Here is an 18,611-nt window from a genome sequence, read left to right as displayed (position 1 = left end):
GTTCTGATTCCCTGCAATCCGCTTCAAGTATGTCAGCCTGAAACTAGTTCAAGTTCACGCAAAAACAAAAAATCCAGCAAATAAATCATTATCTTCTTTTTTGATCCTCCTGTGTTTTTGTTTTCGGCCGAGAGCCGAGAGCTGCCGCACTCCAGCGTTTTCGTTTTTTATTTTTTCGTGAGTTTATGGGAAAAACACAAAAGTTGGATTACTCTGAATTCTTTAATCGCATCACCGCACGTTACCACACTGGCACTGTCTGCACTTTGATACAGTCCGGTCCTGTCCAGAACGGCGGCTGAAAAAACGTCAGGTTAGTCGCACGGAGTGGCCGAAGTGTGCGTGTTATAAGCAGTCCTTGCACAGCGCCACCTGTCCTTTCATGTAGTCTCTGCAGGGACAGATGCGCGTGAGGGACTGATGGGCCCCGGCGCAGCTGAACAGCAGCAGGTCCGACTGGAACACACAATGCCCTGCCGATTCGCTGAAGGCGGGGACGACGTTATCGCTGGCAGACTCCACCGTCTTACACTCCACACCATACCTGTAGTGAAGAAACCATAGAGAGAACACTTGAGGACATGACATGAGATCACTACAGACTCTGAACACAGAACCATGGCAGTACCCTGTTTTTTTTAAGACAGGTACCATTGTAATATCATGGTAATTTAGACATGCAGCAAGATAATACCATGGGTTAATTAATGGAAAATAATGGAAAATAACATTTAAGTAATGTGTATAATTTTATTAAAGCATACCTAAAAAATAAACATTAATATAAATATATATATATATATATATATATATATATATATATATATATATATATATATATATATAAATAAATATGTATTTATGAAAAAATAAAGGAAAACTAAATATAAATATAATGTATATTTAAATATTATATCGCTGTAATATATAAAATATATTAATATATACATTTATGTTCAGAAAAAAAATTATATATCTAAAATGATATAATTATAATTAAATATCAAAATATATATATATATATATATATATATATATATATATATATATATATATATATATATATTTAGCTTTTAATTTAAGGAAAATAAAAAATAATAATATCAAACTATGCACTTATAATGAAATACTACAGATATGTGTAATGATAAAATATATATTTATATGTTAAACATTACTATGTATATTATGGAAAAAGAAGTTATTGAAAATAAAGGAAAACAACATTAAATATTAAAAACCAATTTTTCTTAATATATGGAAAATAACATCAAACTATTCATCAGAAAAGTAATATTCGTAATTAAATATTAAAATACAAGTGTTTGCGTGTGTATATAAATATATATAAAATTATATAATTAATATTTAAATATGTATGCTTTGATTGTAATAAGAAATATATTAAAACAGTAAAACTATCCAAATATATATATATATATAAAAACAATAAATACTATTTATTATTAAATATTAAATTATGTATAATATGAATATATTATAAAACATAGATTACTATTTTAACAATATTAAATGATAAATCATATTTACAATATATTTCAATATACGTTTATATATCATAAGTAATATTATACAAAATATATTAATATAATATAAATATATATTATTTTACTAAACATTTAAATATGTCAATTATACTATAAATTTATGCATATAAATATATAATTTTCATTATAAAACAAAACAAAAACTTCTATGCATTAAACAAATTACAACCATGTGCATCAATATCAAAAATAGTAATTTGCACAGGTAAAAAAAAAAAATTCACTACAGATTAAATTAAAATGAATGAGATTTTTATAATGATGTCCCATGGTCAAGTCATTTACAAACATAGTCCAAATCTGATGGAAATGTTGGGCGATTAAGGGCAAATCCCACCACATCTCAGTAGAAGCGAATAAAAAAAAAAGAGAGATTTAATTCCAAGGAGAAATAAAGAGGTTGTGAAAGGCAGCAGTGCTCTCTGCTGTCTGGATGGAGAAGTGCAGCGCTGGTACCTGAACAGATCCTTGTCTTTATTGAGATGCTGAAAGAAGGAGGGTTCACAGATCAGCTGCTCCTCCTGACACACCTGCTTGCAGGATTTACCTGCTGGAGCCAACTTGACCTGCATGGCACTGAGAGGAGGCCACATCACCTGACCGTGACAGAAATCCTGCTCACACACACACACACACACACAGGTTCAGCAAGGGCTTGTGTGCTGTCAGGTACATGTCAGGTCTGACACACAGTCACAGGTACCTGGTTCTCGATGAAAGCGTGGAGGCGCTGTAACATCCCCTCACAGGTGAACTCATACGGCAGATACGGCTCTATCTGAAACAAATAACAAGAAAACATTGTGCTTCACTAGAGCGAAACATGACAATACCGCAATGTCACGCATCCTTAATCATACTAAAGCATATTAATGCATGAAGTCAATTATTTTAGTAAATGTATGTTTATGGTTTGGGTTATTTATATTTATATAAAAACAACAGAATTCTACAGTATGTAGCGTTGTAAACGTGTGTACAGATTTGTCATACTTAAAGGAGCATTGCGTAGGTTCTGAAATTTCTAACTGACACCAGTGGCCGTTAGAGGAACTGCAGCCAGTCTCATGCTCGTTCTCAGTGCGCACGCTCTTTTTTTTTTTCTTACTAGGAGTGTCCGTGGGTGTCTGAATTGTGCTGGAGGCTGGTCGCTTCTTTCCATCCGCAGAGTCCATTTGAAAACACTATTGCCGCTGCTTACTATAATGGCTGGCGTGCCGTACGGTTGTAAGCCCAAGTAGACGAGAACGCGCATGACGTCACATTTTGTGAATTTTCGCGCCAATTCGGGCCCGACTCCTCCACACACAATTGAGCCTACAGGCTGATAGAGGCAACCGTGGTGGACAGTCGAGGTGTCATTCTATTTTTTACATCATGGTTGGCTCATACATGTACAAATGAAAACTGATAATAATAAAAATAATAATAACAACAAAAATGTATATGTCTGTGAGGTGATTTTCTGCCTATAATGAGATTTAGTTACGAATCAGGGGCCTGTTCCATAAAACAAGTTTACCAATTAATCCAGGTTTATTTCAGTTAGTCTGACCTACTGTCAGTTGATTTGGTTCAAAATAAGTCAGACTAACTGAAATAAGCCTGGAATATTTGGTAAACTTATTTGATGGAACAGGGCCCAGGTCTATTTTGTAAACAGGAAGTGTTTGTGTACCTTCTGACTGAGGATGGCTTTAATGGCGTTCTCCACCTCTGCGCGATCATCGATGTTGACGGTCCAGACGTGCGGCCGTCCGATGTAAACCTCAGCGTAAGGGTGCTGGGAGGTCAGCTGGGGTCAGAGGTCGAACATACATCAGACACAACAGATTCTGAGCACAAAAACTCAGTGAAATAATAACAAACAAACATAAACGCAGTACCTCTCTGAGTGTGGGTTTGCCTTTGAAGAAATCTGTGTTTTTGCTGCTTTTAGGCGGGTCGAACCTTGGGTTGAGGAAAGCACAGCCATTGGCTATGGCCTCCAGAGGGGCGGGGCCCTCGTACGGGAAGGACAGTCCCACAAAGAGCTGGACAACAGACACACAATTGCAATATTGTCATGTATGGTTAAACATTATCACATTACATTCAATATTAAGCAAATTAATTGTAATTAAATTAAGCAAATTACAACAAAGAGTTCACTTCTTTTAATATAGAATTTATTATTCAATATATAATAATTTTAAAATTTTAAATGGACTGTAAATATGAAGTTTGAATAATTTATTTGAAATTATAAAAAAGTATTAATATTACTATTAATATTATTAGTATTAATACAATATTACTATTAATACAACAGTGATTATAACAAATATTATTTCAATTATTTATTAGAATTACTATAGTACTACGTTATTATTAGTATAAAATGACACTATTTATAAAAATGTTATGAAATTTATTTTTTTATAAATGTTTTATAAAATCAGAAGCATTAATAATAAAGTTATTTATTATAATAACTTATTTTAATAAATAAGCATGCATATATATATATATATATATATATATATATATATATATATATATATATATATATATATATATATATAAAATTTGAATAATATAAAATATTAAAATATTGAAAAAAAATTTTTTGTATTTATTCTGTAACAAGGAATCCACTTCAACTTCTGAGGAATACAACGTAAAATATTATCATTCATAATGTAACAAAATATGAATATTTTGATATTGTATTTATGTTCTGTTAAAACAATATGACGTCATTTGCATGACAATGTGCACTTTTTAACTTCAGTTTAATACTCACAGTCTGTTTAAATTCATAGCTATATGTATGAGTTATAATAACAGTGATGCTAAATTCAGCAAACACCAGCACCAAACACATGTCCAAACACTCCTGAGCATGCAAACACCATTACCAGCCATTTACAGGAAATTTAGGCCTGAACAAACAAAAGTTGCTTGAATTTTCTCATAAACCAGGCCTGATTTCCATTTCTAAATCTCATCTCAGTGTATTTTTAGACCGATAGATGTATGCGGTTGATTCCTGAGAGGGAAATCAGGGCTTTCTGGAGCACTTTCAACAAGCTCTCAGTGGGGAACATCAAACAAACGATCCATTGATGGAGACCTGACGGCTGATTCCCAGAGCAAATTTACCTGCAATAAACTCACATTTGCACTGCAGCAATCACCGGCTCAAATAACTAACAATCAACAGTGAGGAGGAGTGTAACAATCACAACAGAAGCACACAGTCTGTGTTGAGCAAATGTTTACATGCGGCCAGCTGAGGCCCACAATAATGTGTTTGTGGAGTGTGCAGCTACACCAATCTGATGCACTGACCCACAATGCACCAGTGACAGATCATGCACTTTTAATTTATTAGTTATATTTATTAGTTCAACCTGATTTACTTATTCACAAAAGAGCTTAACAGGATTGTAAAAATGTTGTTTTAATTCAAAACATTAGAAAATTATGTTACAGTTAATCTTTAGTATTCCTAATTAGCTTTATATATATATATATATATATATATATATATATATATATATATATATATATATATATATATATAAACATTAAATATATAAAATAACTAACATTGTATGCATTTAGCAGATGATTTTAACCAAAATGATAATGTATATGAATAACAATAATGTAAATAATGTAAAATATTGGTATTAATACTAATAAAACGTTTAATCAAATTTACATTTCATGCATTTTGCAGGTGCTTTTTTTAAACAAAGCAACTTTGATGTATGTAAATATTAATGAATAATAACGCTAATGATATTAATAAAACCAATTATTAGTTTACATTTTATGCATTTAGCAGTCTGCTAATAGCAGATATTTTTAACCAAAGCAACAATTTATGTATATGTAAATAATAACATGCAATAAAGCTAATAATAAAAAATGATTAGATCTATAAATTATTAGAATTATTATTATAATCGAATTATTATCTATCTATCTATCTATCTATCTATCTATCTATGTAAATAAACACACAAACATGCAGAGCATATATATATATAGACTTATTATTTATTGTATTAAATTGTTATATAATCAAAACGATATGTAAAAATATAACTGTACTATTAATAAAACTATATATATATATATATATATATATATATATATATAATATGAAATATTATGTAAACAAACATATTACAATTTATACTATTAAATATAATAAATGTTATTCATTTGTAATAATTTATATGTATTATAAAAACAGTAATTATGTATGTGATTATTGTTATACATACAGGATGATTTATTGTGCATAAAAACAGAAACTTTCTGTGGTTGAACTTCTATGTTTTACTAACGGGGGGGCAGCAGAGAGGTACTGAAACCAAGCAGGCTTATAAAAAGAAAGATTGAGACGTCTTCAAGAGGTGTGGCGGAAACACCGTCAGGCGAGTTCAGCGAACCTTTGCATGTCAGATGGGCTTCCAAGTGACTTTGTTTATTTGTAAATTAGTCGAGCGAGTCAGACGACAAATTCACTCTCTCTGTATGTAAATGAAGCAGCCTCGCTCTCTCCAGGAGTTTGCATGAAGTCGAAACAACAGGTAAGTTAAAGTCGAGCGCAGGGCGAGGAAAAAAGCCGAGGTGGTAGAAGATAAAAAAAAGCTGTGAGACTTTATAGAAACAGCAGGGCAGCACATCCTCTCTCGTGGTTGAGCTTCACGCCAGACACAAGCCACAAAGTCCTGCACTTCACCATGCAAGTGCAGTGCAGCCTCCACACTTTAGTTTCAAGCGTAAACAACCACTATAATCTCAAAACTGAAGCAAGACACTACTAATAAATTGAGACCTTGGTTTGGCGCAGGAGGAACTGGAGGTCGCGTCCGCTCAGGATGCCGTGGTTCTTGACGTAGTCTGGCAGGTGGACTGTACTCGTGCCGTGGACCGTGCCGTGCACCTCCATGTACGAATGAATGACATCCAAGTACTTCTTTTTATCCTAAAACACACATAAAAGACACGTACACGTGAGAAACCAGTGATGAAGGTTTTATTGTAGCACTCGGAAACTATTTTTGGTTTCTGCTGATGTAAGGCAAGGCCGTGTGGGCGGAGCTAAATATGTTTGAACTCAGAATTTAATCATATTACAGTTATTCTATGTATTTTTTATAATAACAACAAATGATAGAAATGATAAAATATCAAGTATAGTACTACTGTTCATATTAACTAAATTTATCATTTTTTCTTTTTCACTGATAAAAGCAAGCTCATGTTGGTGGGGCTAAATATATATTTTTTTAACTATTATTACAGTTGTAATATTGCTGTTCATATTAACAAAATAACTAACAAACAACAACTGTTCTTTTCTGTTGATGTAAGCAAGAACAACTTATAATCGTAGTACTACATCATCTTATTTGGAGTCATTTAATGCAGATTTCTGCAGGGATATTTTGTCTCAAACTGACTGATTCAGATGATCTGTTAACAGATTTGTGTGACTGGAGCCAACAGACCCCAGGAAGCTCAAAACACAAACAAAAAGTGGATTTTTTTAGCTCTTGGTGTGAACTTGTTTCAGTTGAGTGGAAGTGCAAAAGCAGACAGGAACAGTTCAACAGGACGATGAAGAGGATAAAATGAAGCTTTTTCTTTACAAACACTCAAAGAACACAAAGACACCCACTTCCTGTCAAAGTTTTCAAACAGATATGAAACTCGACGTGTGTGTGTGTGTGTGTGTGTGTGTGTGTGTGTGTGTGTGTGTAAGCAAGGTCTCAAGGTGAGAGTAAAAACTCAATCATACCAAAAAAATATTTATCAACAGTAGTTACCAATAAACCATAATCATCAAAATAAATAAATACAACTATCAACATAATAAATTGTTTATTTCTCTAATGTATGTATATGAAAACTTTCATGCTACAAATGCATATGTAAAAAAAAAAAAAAAAATAATAATAATAATATATATATATATATATATATATATATATATATATATTAATTACAACACACACACAAATGAAATGAATAAAACAAATAATTACAATTAAAATAATAAAATGAGCATTTGAAAAAAATATTATTACAATTTTGTTTAAAACAGTCAACAAACTACTGTTAGCGTAATTGATTGCCATTTGTAATTGATTACAAATTTAATATTTCAAAAATATACCATTGACAAAGTTTCACAGTCTTAAGTGCATTGTTATTTAATATTAGTAAATACCCTTTTTATGATAATACTTATTCTAGATTTCTCAGTTCGGTCAGAACACACACACTATCAAACAGAATATCAATGGTCTCCTTGTTTAATCATCAATCATTTCCTTGTTTTATCGACTAACACACACGCAGTGTTAAGATTATGAGACATATGAGCTGGAAATGCCAACAAAGCATGCAAACACTGCAGCTACAAAGCAGAAAAATTTGCATTGTTTGAGTCATTAGTGTAACGTAAGGCATTCTCAAGCATATTTCAGGCCTTAATATATATATATGTGTGTGTGTTTGAGAGAGTTAAACTAATCACAGAAAAGCATCAGTGTATGAGACAGAAAATAAACACAGAGGTGCATTGCATGTGAACTTGTAGCACTAATAACACATCGAATGTATATGTGTGCATTCATGCAGCCAAGACTGCATTTCAAAAGCCTACACACATATCCTCTGATCTCTAGACGACACACACACACACACACACACACACACACACACACACACACACACACACACACACACACACACACACACACACACACTGATTCAGGGTCTATGTTCAAGTTTGTTTCCTTGGAAACCAGTTCTTGAGAGGCTGTGCAATAGCAGGAGTCTTTCTCTCTATCGCTGGGTGAAGGACGGCATCAGTTAAATTGCATGAGGTTAAATGAGAATGCACTGTCGCTGTAATCGCATCCATCATTTGGATCCTCTTTCTGACTCTGAGAATTAACTTTTTTTTTTGCTACTGTACCTTTAAGAGATGTAAATGAGCTTGTTATGATAAGCTAATCTCTGTTACATATTTTGCGTCTTTTCATCCCATGGTGTGCGTTACAAATGCGCAAACTTTCAATGAGGTTAATTGCAAATGCAGTGTTGCTGTGAATCCATCCGTCTTTCATAACCCTTATGCTGAAACTTAGAATTAAATTAAAGTTAATGTTTTTGTTAATGTACATTTAGATTATGCAAACCTCCACATACTAGCAAACTTCACGTACAAACTTTTGTTTCAAGTACAACGAGGCAAGACAAAAACCCTGTTTTCTATCAAATTACTCTCTCATTCTGTGATGTATAAATTTTTTTTTAAAAAACATCCCCTGAGGATAACTATGAATTTCCCATAATATGGCTCTTCTATTCCACGTTGTGTGTCACAAATGCGTAAATTTAACTGCGATGTTTGTCGTTATAAATGCATCTATTTCTCACAACCTTTTTCTTATCCTTAGAACTAAACTGGATGTTATTTTTATGTTCCTTTACCATACAGAAACTTACGATACAAATTTTCGCATCTAACAGAGCAAGAAAAAAAAAACTGTGTTATCCTTAACATTACTCTTTTCATCATCTATTGTATGTAAAAACAATTCGCAACTCGTTTGTCCCTAAGAACAAAAGTGTTTTTTTTGTATTGTTCCTTTAAGATATGTAAATGAGCTTGGCCAAACTTTGCGCAAATCTTAATTTTGACTTCTCTCTTTTCATCCCATGTTTTATGCCACAAATGCATAAAAGTAATGTTGCAACCTCTTGCTGAACCTTAAAAATAAATGGGCTGTTTTTGTCACTGTACCTTTAAGGTATGTAAATGAGATTCTTTGTGATTAGCCAACCTCTGAGTGCTGCCAAACTGCACATGCAAACTTTTGAACCCAAGAGAGCTAGAAAAATCCCATTATCCTTAACATGACGCTTTTCATCCAGTGTTGCATGTGAAAATCAAGGAAAAAATACCTGACGTTATACGCGAACAAATTGCAAATGTAATCTTTTTTCCAGTTTTTCTGAATCGTAGAATGAAACAGTTTTTTTTTTTTAATTATACAATATCTTTGTGATATGTAAATGACCTCTGTTGCAATTAGCATACTGGTAATCTTTGCGCAAACTTTCATTTTGTACAAAAGAGAAAAAAAAAATTATCCATGACTCCTTTCAACCCACGCTGCTCGACGAAAACTTCTTAAAATTACTGTTATGAAACTGCCTGTTTTTGTTACTGTACCTTTAAGATAAGTAAATGAGCTCTTTTGCGATTCGCTAACTTTTGTCTACGAGTGCATGAAAAATCTTGTTATCCATAATATGACTCCCGTATTGTTCGCCAAAAACACAAAATTTCCCTAAAGGTCACTGGAGAAACAGATTGAGAATAAGGTCCCTTCTGGGGAAAAACGTGTGGAATTAGATGTTCTGAACGGGGTGTGAGTACAGAGGGAATGGTTTTTCATCTGTCTATCTCATCACGCGGGGCGTTACGGATCCAGATGGACGACAAGACGTTCCCTGTAGGAAACTCTAAACGGCAGAACCGGTCGTGGCCTTATGCTGGGGAAAGATGAAGTCATTGCACTCGAATTGAAAACACTTTTGTTGGCGCTCAAAGTCGGAAAACGTGGCGCAACAATCTAGCATATAATCACAACACAGTTTCACATGTAAACAGCCAAAAAAAAGTTGGAAGCGACTGATTTTGAGGAGAACTCACTTTCCAGAAGTTGTCCACCTTGCCGTAAACCAGCGACTGGTTTTGCCGCTTGATGTCGTCGATGTGCCTGACGTCGCTGGCGTTCAGGTGCTGCTCCACCACGAAGCCCAGGAAGCTGTTATCTGGAGTGTGAGCTGCAGGGTAAACACAACAACCAATCAGAAGAGGGCAGAGAGATCAAGCCAATCAACACGGTGCGTGTTGTATTAATAAAACATGGTTTTTACCAATATATGAGAAGCAACTTAAAGAGAGTAATATGTGGAAGAAAATAAAACATTCTTCTCAGAATTTTAGCATATAACTTCAACTCAAATCAATATTTTATGTGTATTTATTTATTGATTTTTAAGAAGCAGGATAGTGTACTGTATAACTAAAGTAAATAACAAAAAGAAAGAACAAATTGTTTGCAAATATGAATATAAATAGCCAAATGTTTGAAATCACATACCAAGGCAAAAGTCAATTATATAACGTTGGTTTAAATAATACTTATATATATATATATATTTATATATATTTATATATATACATATATAAAAAAATTATATACTTGTATATTTTGAGAAATTACTCCATATAATGTGACAATGTTCTCCTTTTTTGTAGATTTAAAAATCTGAGGCATGTTTCTTTAAAGAAACTGATATAAAAGAACACATTATTAACCAAACAAAAAAAGAACAAACACAGAACCAAATAATGCAATAATAGAAGATTTTCAGAAGATCAGATGAGCAAAAGAGATTTTAAAAACTCTAAATACTATGGTTTCTTAAACACGGGAATCTGATCGACTGTGGCACATCAGGAGCGGAGCGTCTGAGGGAAGATGTTCAGATTAATTCTGTATGACAAAGATTCGTGTGGGTGTCCACGCCGCCAAGCGAGGAGCTGTTACCATGACAACAATAGTCAGAGAGGTCGCCAGGGTAACGAAGCTTGGCAGAGATACACCTGAATGCCATCTGTCCAAAAAATTCAAGCCTGAGATTAAGATTTCTTATTTACACACACACCTCAAATGCATGCATGCATATGTGTGTGTTTGTGTGTGTGTGTGTGCGTGTGTGTGTGTGTGCGGTCTGTGGTAATTGCCTGCGGGAGCAGCTGGAGCGTGTTGTCATGGTTACACGTCAATTTCAATGAGAGTGCAGGATGAAATTCAGAACCCAGGCGACCCATAATGCAATTTGCAAAGTTTTGCAGAAACCATAAATGGCGTTTAAATGGAATACGGACCTCTTGCTCTCCTTTTCTCTATAGATGCTGTAAATAGTGCAAATATGCTTCTATGAGAACACACACACACACACACACACTCTCTCTCACACACACACACACACACACACACACACTCACTTCTCAAGCGCACACACACTCACACTTGCACACACACACACACACACACACACTCTCTCACACACACACACACACACACACACACACACACACACTCTTCTCAAGCGCACACACACTCACACTCGCACACACACACACTCACTCTTCTCAGGCGCACACACTCACACTCGCACACATACACACACACACACACTCTTCTCAAGCGCACACACACACACGCGCACACATACACACACACACACTCTTCTCAAGCGCACACACACACACACTCACACGGTGTGAACGGAAACCTGACATTCTTTTTGTAATTCCATAATTCCAATTTACATTCAATGCAGGTGGCATCACCCAAATGTCGCCAAATTCGTTCTTATTAAATCCAGGAGTGGAAGTAGAGAAGTGGCAAAAAATGAAACCTCAGCATATTACACAAAGACAGAGACACACACACACACACACACACACACACACACACACACACACAGAGACGTCTCCCGTCACTGCAGTGGCTTTCATCTGTGACAGACATCTTATCCTGTTGAGTTTCACACACACTAATGAGCTTTGCTGAAGTGCAGATTAGTTTCTGAAGGACAAAGCTTCATACTTACATGAAAACTGATGGATAAATTATCTCAAGACAAAAAGTTCTGGATTTACAACTAGCAAAGGTTTAATGTTTCTAATGGAACATTTTGAAAGAAAAAGAAAAACAAAATGTATATATGTATATATATATATAGACTATTATATTTTGCAGTAATGTTTTGCGATGTCAGATTTTCATTAAGAGATATTGTTTTCATTTATAATTACGCACATTTTCTTACAAATTGGCATTACTGTTATCCAAAAAATTATTTGTATATATTATTTTATTATTACTAAATAATTGAATGATATTATCATATATTTTAATTATTATTTTTATAGTACTTAAACATCTACACATCAGGTTGTACTTAATCTTGACTTCTTGGCTTTATCTTGATTATTATTATTATTATATTTAGTAATTTTGGCGAATAGTAAAATGGCAAAAAAATGAGTTCAATATTGTAACAAAGTAATAAAATGCTAAATATTTGATTTCCAGATTTTTAAAAAGTATTTAAACAATACTCAAATGTAAAATATTAACTTCAAAACACATTAACATAATTTGAATTATGTTAATGTAAATATGGTAGAAAATTGTGAAAATATGTCAGAAAAATAACTCATGAAGTAACAATAACAGTAATAACATTAATAATTCTCATCTGCATTTATGCTTTTTTAAAGACAATTAGGTACATTTCCAACATAAATTGTGGCACTTTTGATTTAAAAAATTTTTTTGTAGTGTAAAAAAATATTGAAATTTAAAATAAATAAATAAACAAACAAATAAATAAATAATAATACTATAATACAATATTTCTCTTAGTTTCTTATTATTCTTTTTAAAAATACTTTTTCTTATTTTATTTCTTAGAATATGACTTAGTTTTTTACTTTAAATTGTTTTGCAATTAAAACAACGACTCAAATGTAAGTACAATAAAAAGATATTGCAATACAATACTTTTATCCTTTCTTCTTTTTTTTTATTTAGTGGTAAAATAATATTGATAATCTGCTATTCTTGAGGAGTTTGGTGAGACTGAGCCGTTAGTTTAGCGTTCAAACATGTGTGGGTTCAGTGAAAGCAATCTCTGCTCTCAAACAAGCTTAGTCAGAAATAAGAGCAGTTCTGCTTGGAAAGCTGCATGTTTTATGAGAATGTCAAAGTCTGTTGGTAAACAAAAGAGCCATTCAGAGCCGGAGCCGATTGGAGACGCCACCCAAAACCCCCGGAACCCCGACGCAGCCTGGATAAAGTTTCCATGTCCAAAGGGTAAAACAGGAAAGGTTAAACACAAACACACATACACACAAAAAGCCTCTCTCATGCAGACTTACGAAACATGGTGTTGAACTGCTGGGGGTTCAGGTTCCACTTGCCCCACGGAGTTTTGTGCCCTTTCGACTGGGCGTAGTGGGCGTGGTTAAACTCCGGCTCCGTCCCGAACGAGTCTAGGACCCTCAGCATGCACCTAAAACACAGGTTCAGAGCTGGAGTGTGGGCATATAACAACAGTGTACAAACCATCTACAAAGTGCTGCCATCTGTACATTAAAGCATACTTATAATAATAATAATAATAATAATAATATATTTCTAAAGTCAAAACATGAATATATAAAATATTTGGATGCTGCATAGTTTTTTTTTTTGTATATGTGTGTATATATTTATAAAATACACTTAACTCGCTGAACCAAATTATAAACACAACACTTTTGTTTTTGTCCCATTTGTCATGAGCTGACCTCAAAGATCTGAGAGTTTTTCTATGTACACAACAGGCCTGTTTCTCTCAAATATTGTTCACAAATATGTCTAAACCAGTGTTCGTGAGCACTTATTATTTTGATCAGTGTATCTTTTTTCAATTGTTTGTATGTTTATTTTAAGGAGTAATTACAAAAAAATACATGATACATTACAATACGCTAAGAATAATATAAATAATGACAATTATAATCTGCATTTTGGAATTTTTTTATGACAAGCAAAACATTTTGAATGAAAAACTTGACTTTTGGTGGACAAATGTGGCACTTTTGGTTTTAAATACTTAAAATACTATGGTACAATATTTTTCTTATTTTATTATATGATTTAAGATTTACTATTGAATCTTCTGTAAGCAAAACAATGACTGTAATTAAAAAAACAATAAGTACAGTAATATAATATTTAAATTTTTTTGTGGTGAAATAATAATACAAGAGAAAATGTTGCCATTTTTCATGACTTTATTTCTACCAAAACTCAAACATTTAATTACTTAACTTAAAGTCAAAATATAAATAATATTACTACTACTATTAATAACATTGCTATTAATAATACTAATTACTATTATTATTATATTACTTAAAGTAAAAATTAATATTACTTCCATCGCTACAAATATTGGTATGGATAATAATACTCATTATTATAATAATAATAAAAATAATATTTATTATTATTGTTTTCATTATCATCATCATCAGGATTTTTTTTTTTTTCATGACAATTAAGCAAATTTTTCTAACAAAAACTTTAATTTTGATTTTAAAAAAATATGGTATTTTTGATTTTACAATTTGTTTTTAATAAAAAAATAAATAAAGGCAATTATTTTCTGGAGAGTTTGACAAATCCTTATACACAGATGTAAAACATTTGACTACAGTAAAGGTGGTATTTAACACTACAGGAAGTTATCCATTAGCAAACGATTGGGTTTGGTATCCGCTAACAGACCAAATAAGGTCAGACGACCCTGATTACTCGATAAACCCAATCCTGGCTGGAATAACAGCTCAAATTCACGCCGGCGCTGTGCGGATTAGATCGACCCAGACGAGAATCTGTCTCCGTGTCTGAAGACTGAGATAAAATCAGGAGATCAGGTTCATTTCAAACGGCTTACGTGGTCAATAAGGCCCGAGTGTCGCATTTCTCAACAGAGCTGTCAGAGGAAAATACTTCATACTAAAGCACAACTGTGATGTGAACTCACTGATAATGAACCCAGGACGGGCCCAGAGTCTTCTTGAACTGAGCTAGGCCGACGATGTCTATGTAGATGAGCTCCACAATCTTATCACCCTTTGTAGGGCAGCTGGACTTGTTGCCCATGACCTTCTTCATGATCCTGGAGGCACAGAATTGAATTAAATGGCACTGAATGGACCTGGCTGAAGAATTAAAGACCGAGAAAGAGTTGGAGACTCACTCCTTGAGCTCAGCGAGAGACGCTGAGATGCGGATGTCGTGTCCGAGCAGATACAGCGTGGTGATCAGGTCACTCCACTGAACCAGCTCGCCCAGAGGACCGCCGCTGAACGCGTTCTCTGCTATCTTAAAACCAGACTCCTTCGTCAGCAGACCCAGGTGCACCAGGATCTAAGACAAAAACAAACCAGTAAAATATACATTTGATACATTTTAAGCAAAATATATATATGTGTGTGTGTGTGTGTGTGTGTGTGTGTGTATATATACATATATATATATATATATATATTTATTTATTATTTAACATACAAATTTTTTTTAATTAAAATACAGTAGATTAAAAATAGCAATAATAACTATTAATAATAATAATTATTGTTATTACTATCTTTTATATAGTGCTGTCAAATAACTAATTGCATCCAAAATAAATTTGTTTACATAATATATGTGCGTGTACTCTGTATATTTATTATGTATATATAAATACACACACATGCATATATATAATATATATATTTATATATTTATAACAACAAATTATATGAATATAAATATATACTGTACACGTAATAACATGTAAATATTTTCAAAATATATACTGTATGTGTTTGTATTTTTAATATATATAAAATATACACAGTACACACATATATTATGTAAACAAACACCTTTATTTTGGATGCGATTAAATCACAATTAATTGTTTGATGGCACTGAATACATTAGACAAAATACCTAGCTTATATTTTATTTGATAATAAATAAAGCTAAATTCAAAATTTCTAATTGGCAGTCCTAATGAAAAAATATCGAAATATGGTTCCATATTCCAATAAAAACAGAGTATTGAAATATCATGGTTAACTTTTTAAAAAGAATGTCAATATACTAAATATAAATAAAACTAGTACACATTATTAAACTGATGCTCCTGATTAAAACTGATCAAAAAGTCTGATTCCACTAAATTGAATGATTAATATTTGCCTAAAATGGCTCAAATAATTGCCAACATGTTTTTGTGGTCTTAGCTATCTTAACTATGCCTATTGTGAGGAATTAAATGTGGAGGGAAGGTTGCATTCTGGGTTAAAATACTGTGGGTTGCAGTCTATTAACTTCACTATCATGTCAGAGTCAGTATGGCACAGTCATATATTTTTCATCCACAGCAATTGTTTTAGTATTAATATCTCAAGGGACTCGCATGCAGTCACATTTGTGTGGTGGATAAGTATCACCAGAGGATTATGGGTAACCGTGACATGCTTTAAGCTCTAAACAACCAAGGTTATTCCAGGCGATCTCTAGAGAGACTCGTGTGTGAGGTTTTGGTTCCCGCTGCAGCGCCTGACTGCAGGTGAAAGAGGAAGTCAAAGATGCGTGTGAATTATTCATTCGGAAAAGGGCGGGAACGCCAGCTGCATTGTTAAGAGATGCAAACTCATCATGGGTGAAAAAAATGACAAAGACACTGGAAAAATGTAGCGGATTCAATCGCGCAATTTTTACACTCGTGTTTGTCACTCCGGAAACATTATAGTTGGATGTTCGGTCCTATTAGACAAACAAAACAAAAAATATCAAAGGGTTATGTAAGGAAACCGAGCAATAGGCTCCTATTATACCTGAATTTACTGAACTGACCGAACTTAAGGTCATTGCACATCGAATCTGAAATTCTCGTCCAAAATTTTCACTCGTTAAGAAATAAATATGACCTCGCATTGTGTCAATCACGTATAAACACTGCCTCTGAAAATTTAATCCGTCATAAAAAACTCAGATCTGGTTCTATGTTCTGCGTTTTCGCATCCATAACAATCATTTTGATTGGAAATGATGACGGATACGAAAAAAGAAAAGAAAAAAAAAACGCATACAAAAATTACAGACTCCGTTTTGAAGGACCTTTATTCACGCAAAAACTCCTGATATAATCAATGACTAACAACACAATCAATGTCTTATTTACGCTGTGTGTAGGGCTGTCTCAATAACTACTTTTTGTTGTGCGATATATTCCACCAAAAATAACTGCGATAAATGATATAACTGTCATTTAAATCAGTGTACAATTTATGTACTTCTTTGTGTTGACCTGATCGTCACTTCTTTTATATGTTAAACACAATCTACTAAATATAGGCAACTTCATTTTAATAAAAAAATAACAAATAAAAAAAATATAATGATAATCTATGAAAATAATACTATTATAAACTAGGTTGGTGGATAATTCAGCAGCAAAGGTTTTTCTACAAAAACCATGAGTGCACAATAATTTTATTAAATGTAAACATTTAGTGAAATAGCATTGAGTGGGGAGCAAATAAAAGTGAGTGTAGGGCTAAATCGGGTAAAATGTAACACATAGTCAACATTTGAAGTGGATCAGAAAAGTTCATCAAAGTTGTCCTAAGACAAGAACGGGTATTATTTTGGTTTTAGGACATCTTTGATGAAAGGTTTTGATCCACTTCAAATGTTGACTACTGTCTTTATATGTAAATAGATCTGTGTGTGCAGAAAACACCTCTGATGGGCCACTGCTTTCAACAGAGACGCCTGTGATTAGCTACAATTCTTAACGTGAAGTTGTAAATAAACTAGTGGTTTTGGTCTCGATAGTAACATATTTTGATCTCAAAAAGGTGTTTTCACAGAAGAATTAGGAGTTTGCATCAATTGTTGTTAAAGGCTGACATGTTAAGTCAAAACCGGGATTGGCACATTTCTTGAGACTCACCTTTTTGCGCTTGCGGTTGTGGAGGTTTTGTTTGGTGGCGAGGGAGCGTATGGCACCGACCCACGGCTCCTCCATGCGCTTGATCCGCAGCATCATCCAGCGAAACTCCTCGCGCCGCGACATCACGCGATACAGCTCATCGAAACTCGTGCGGATCTTCCTCTGCGCAAAAATAAACAGAGCAGTTTGCATGAGTTGCATAGAGTGTGACGGTTTATGCAAATTTTGTCATATTCTGGAGAAAGTTACTATATAAAATAATTAATTGCTGGCTCTGATAGCCTTGTGGACAGTGTGCCCACAAATATTGTCATTGCGCTACGGGCATCCTGAGTTCGAATCACAACTCTCCCACTAAACTATCCTTTCATCCTA

The 18,611-nt window shown here is 33.5% G+C and overlaps 1 protein-coding gene across 1 annotated transcript in view; it reads right to left on the bottom strand.

Moving 5' to 3' along the window:
* Positions 1-203: 203 nt before the first annotated feature.
* LOC132159698 (alpha-1,6-mannosylglycoprotein 6-beta-N-acetylglucosaminyltransferase A-like) overlaps positions 204-18,611 on the bottom strand; it is a 66,033-nt gene continuing 47,625 nt past the window's right edge. The window contains exons 7-17 of the mRNA XM_059569275.1: positions 18,237-18,398; positions 15,483-15,652; positions 15,267-15,401; positions 13,612-13,745; positions 10,303-10,436; positions 6,406-6,555; positions 3,455-3,601; positions 3,247-3,363; positions 2,272-2,346; positions 2,025-2,182; positions 204-544 (exon numbers count right to left, since the gene is read on the bottom strand). Coding sequence (XP_059425258.1) covers positions 346-544; positions 2,025-2,182; positions 2,272-2,346; positions 3,247-3,363; positions 3,455-3,601; positions 6,406-6,555; positions 10,303-10,436; positions 13,612-13,745; positions 15,267-15,401; positions 15,483-15,652; positions 18,237-18,398 — 1,581 coding nt within the window. The 3' untranslated portion in view covers positions 204-345. The remainder of the gene's footprint in view (positions 545-2,024; positions 2,183-2,271; positions 2,347-3,246; positions 3,364-3,454; positions 3,602-6,405; positions 6,556-10,302; positions 10,437-13,611; positions 13,746-15,266; positions 15,402-15,482; positions 15,653-18,236; positions 18,399-18,611) is intronic.

The sequence above is a fragment of the Carassius carassius genome, chromosome 16 (genome assembly GCF_963082965.1).
Source record: "Carassius carassius chromosome 16, fCarCar2.1, whole genome shotgun sequence".
Taxonomy (NCBI): domain Eukaryota; kingdom Metazoa; phylum Chordata; class Actinopteri; order Cypriniformes; family Cyprinidae; genus Carassius; species Carassius carassius.
The sequence above is the reverse complement of the archived record's forward strand: the minus strand, read 5'-3'. Positions and strand labels throughout refer to the sequence as shown.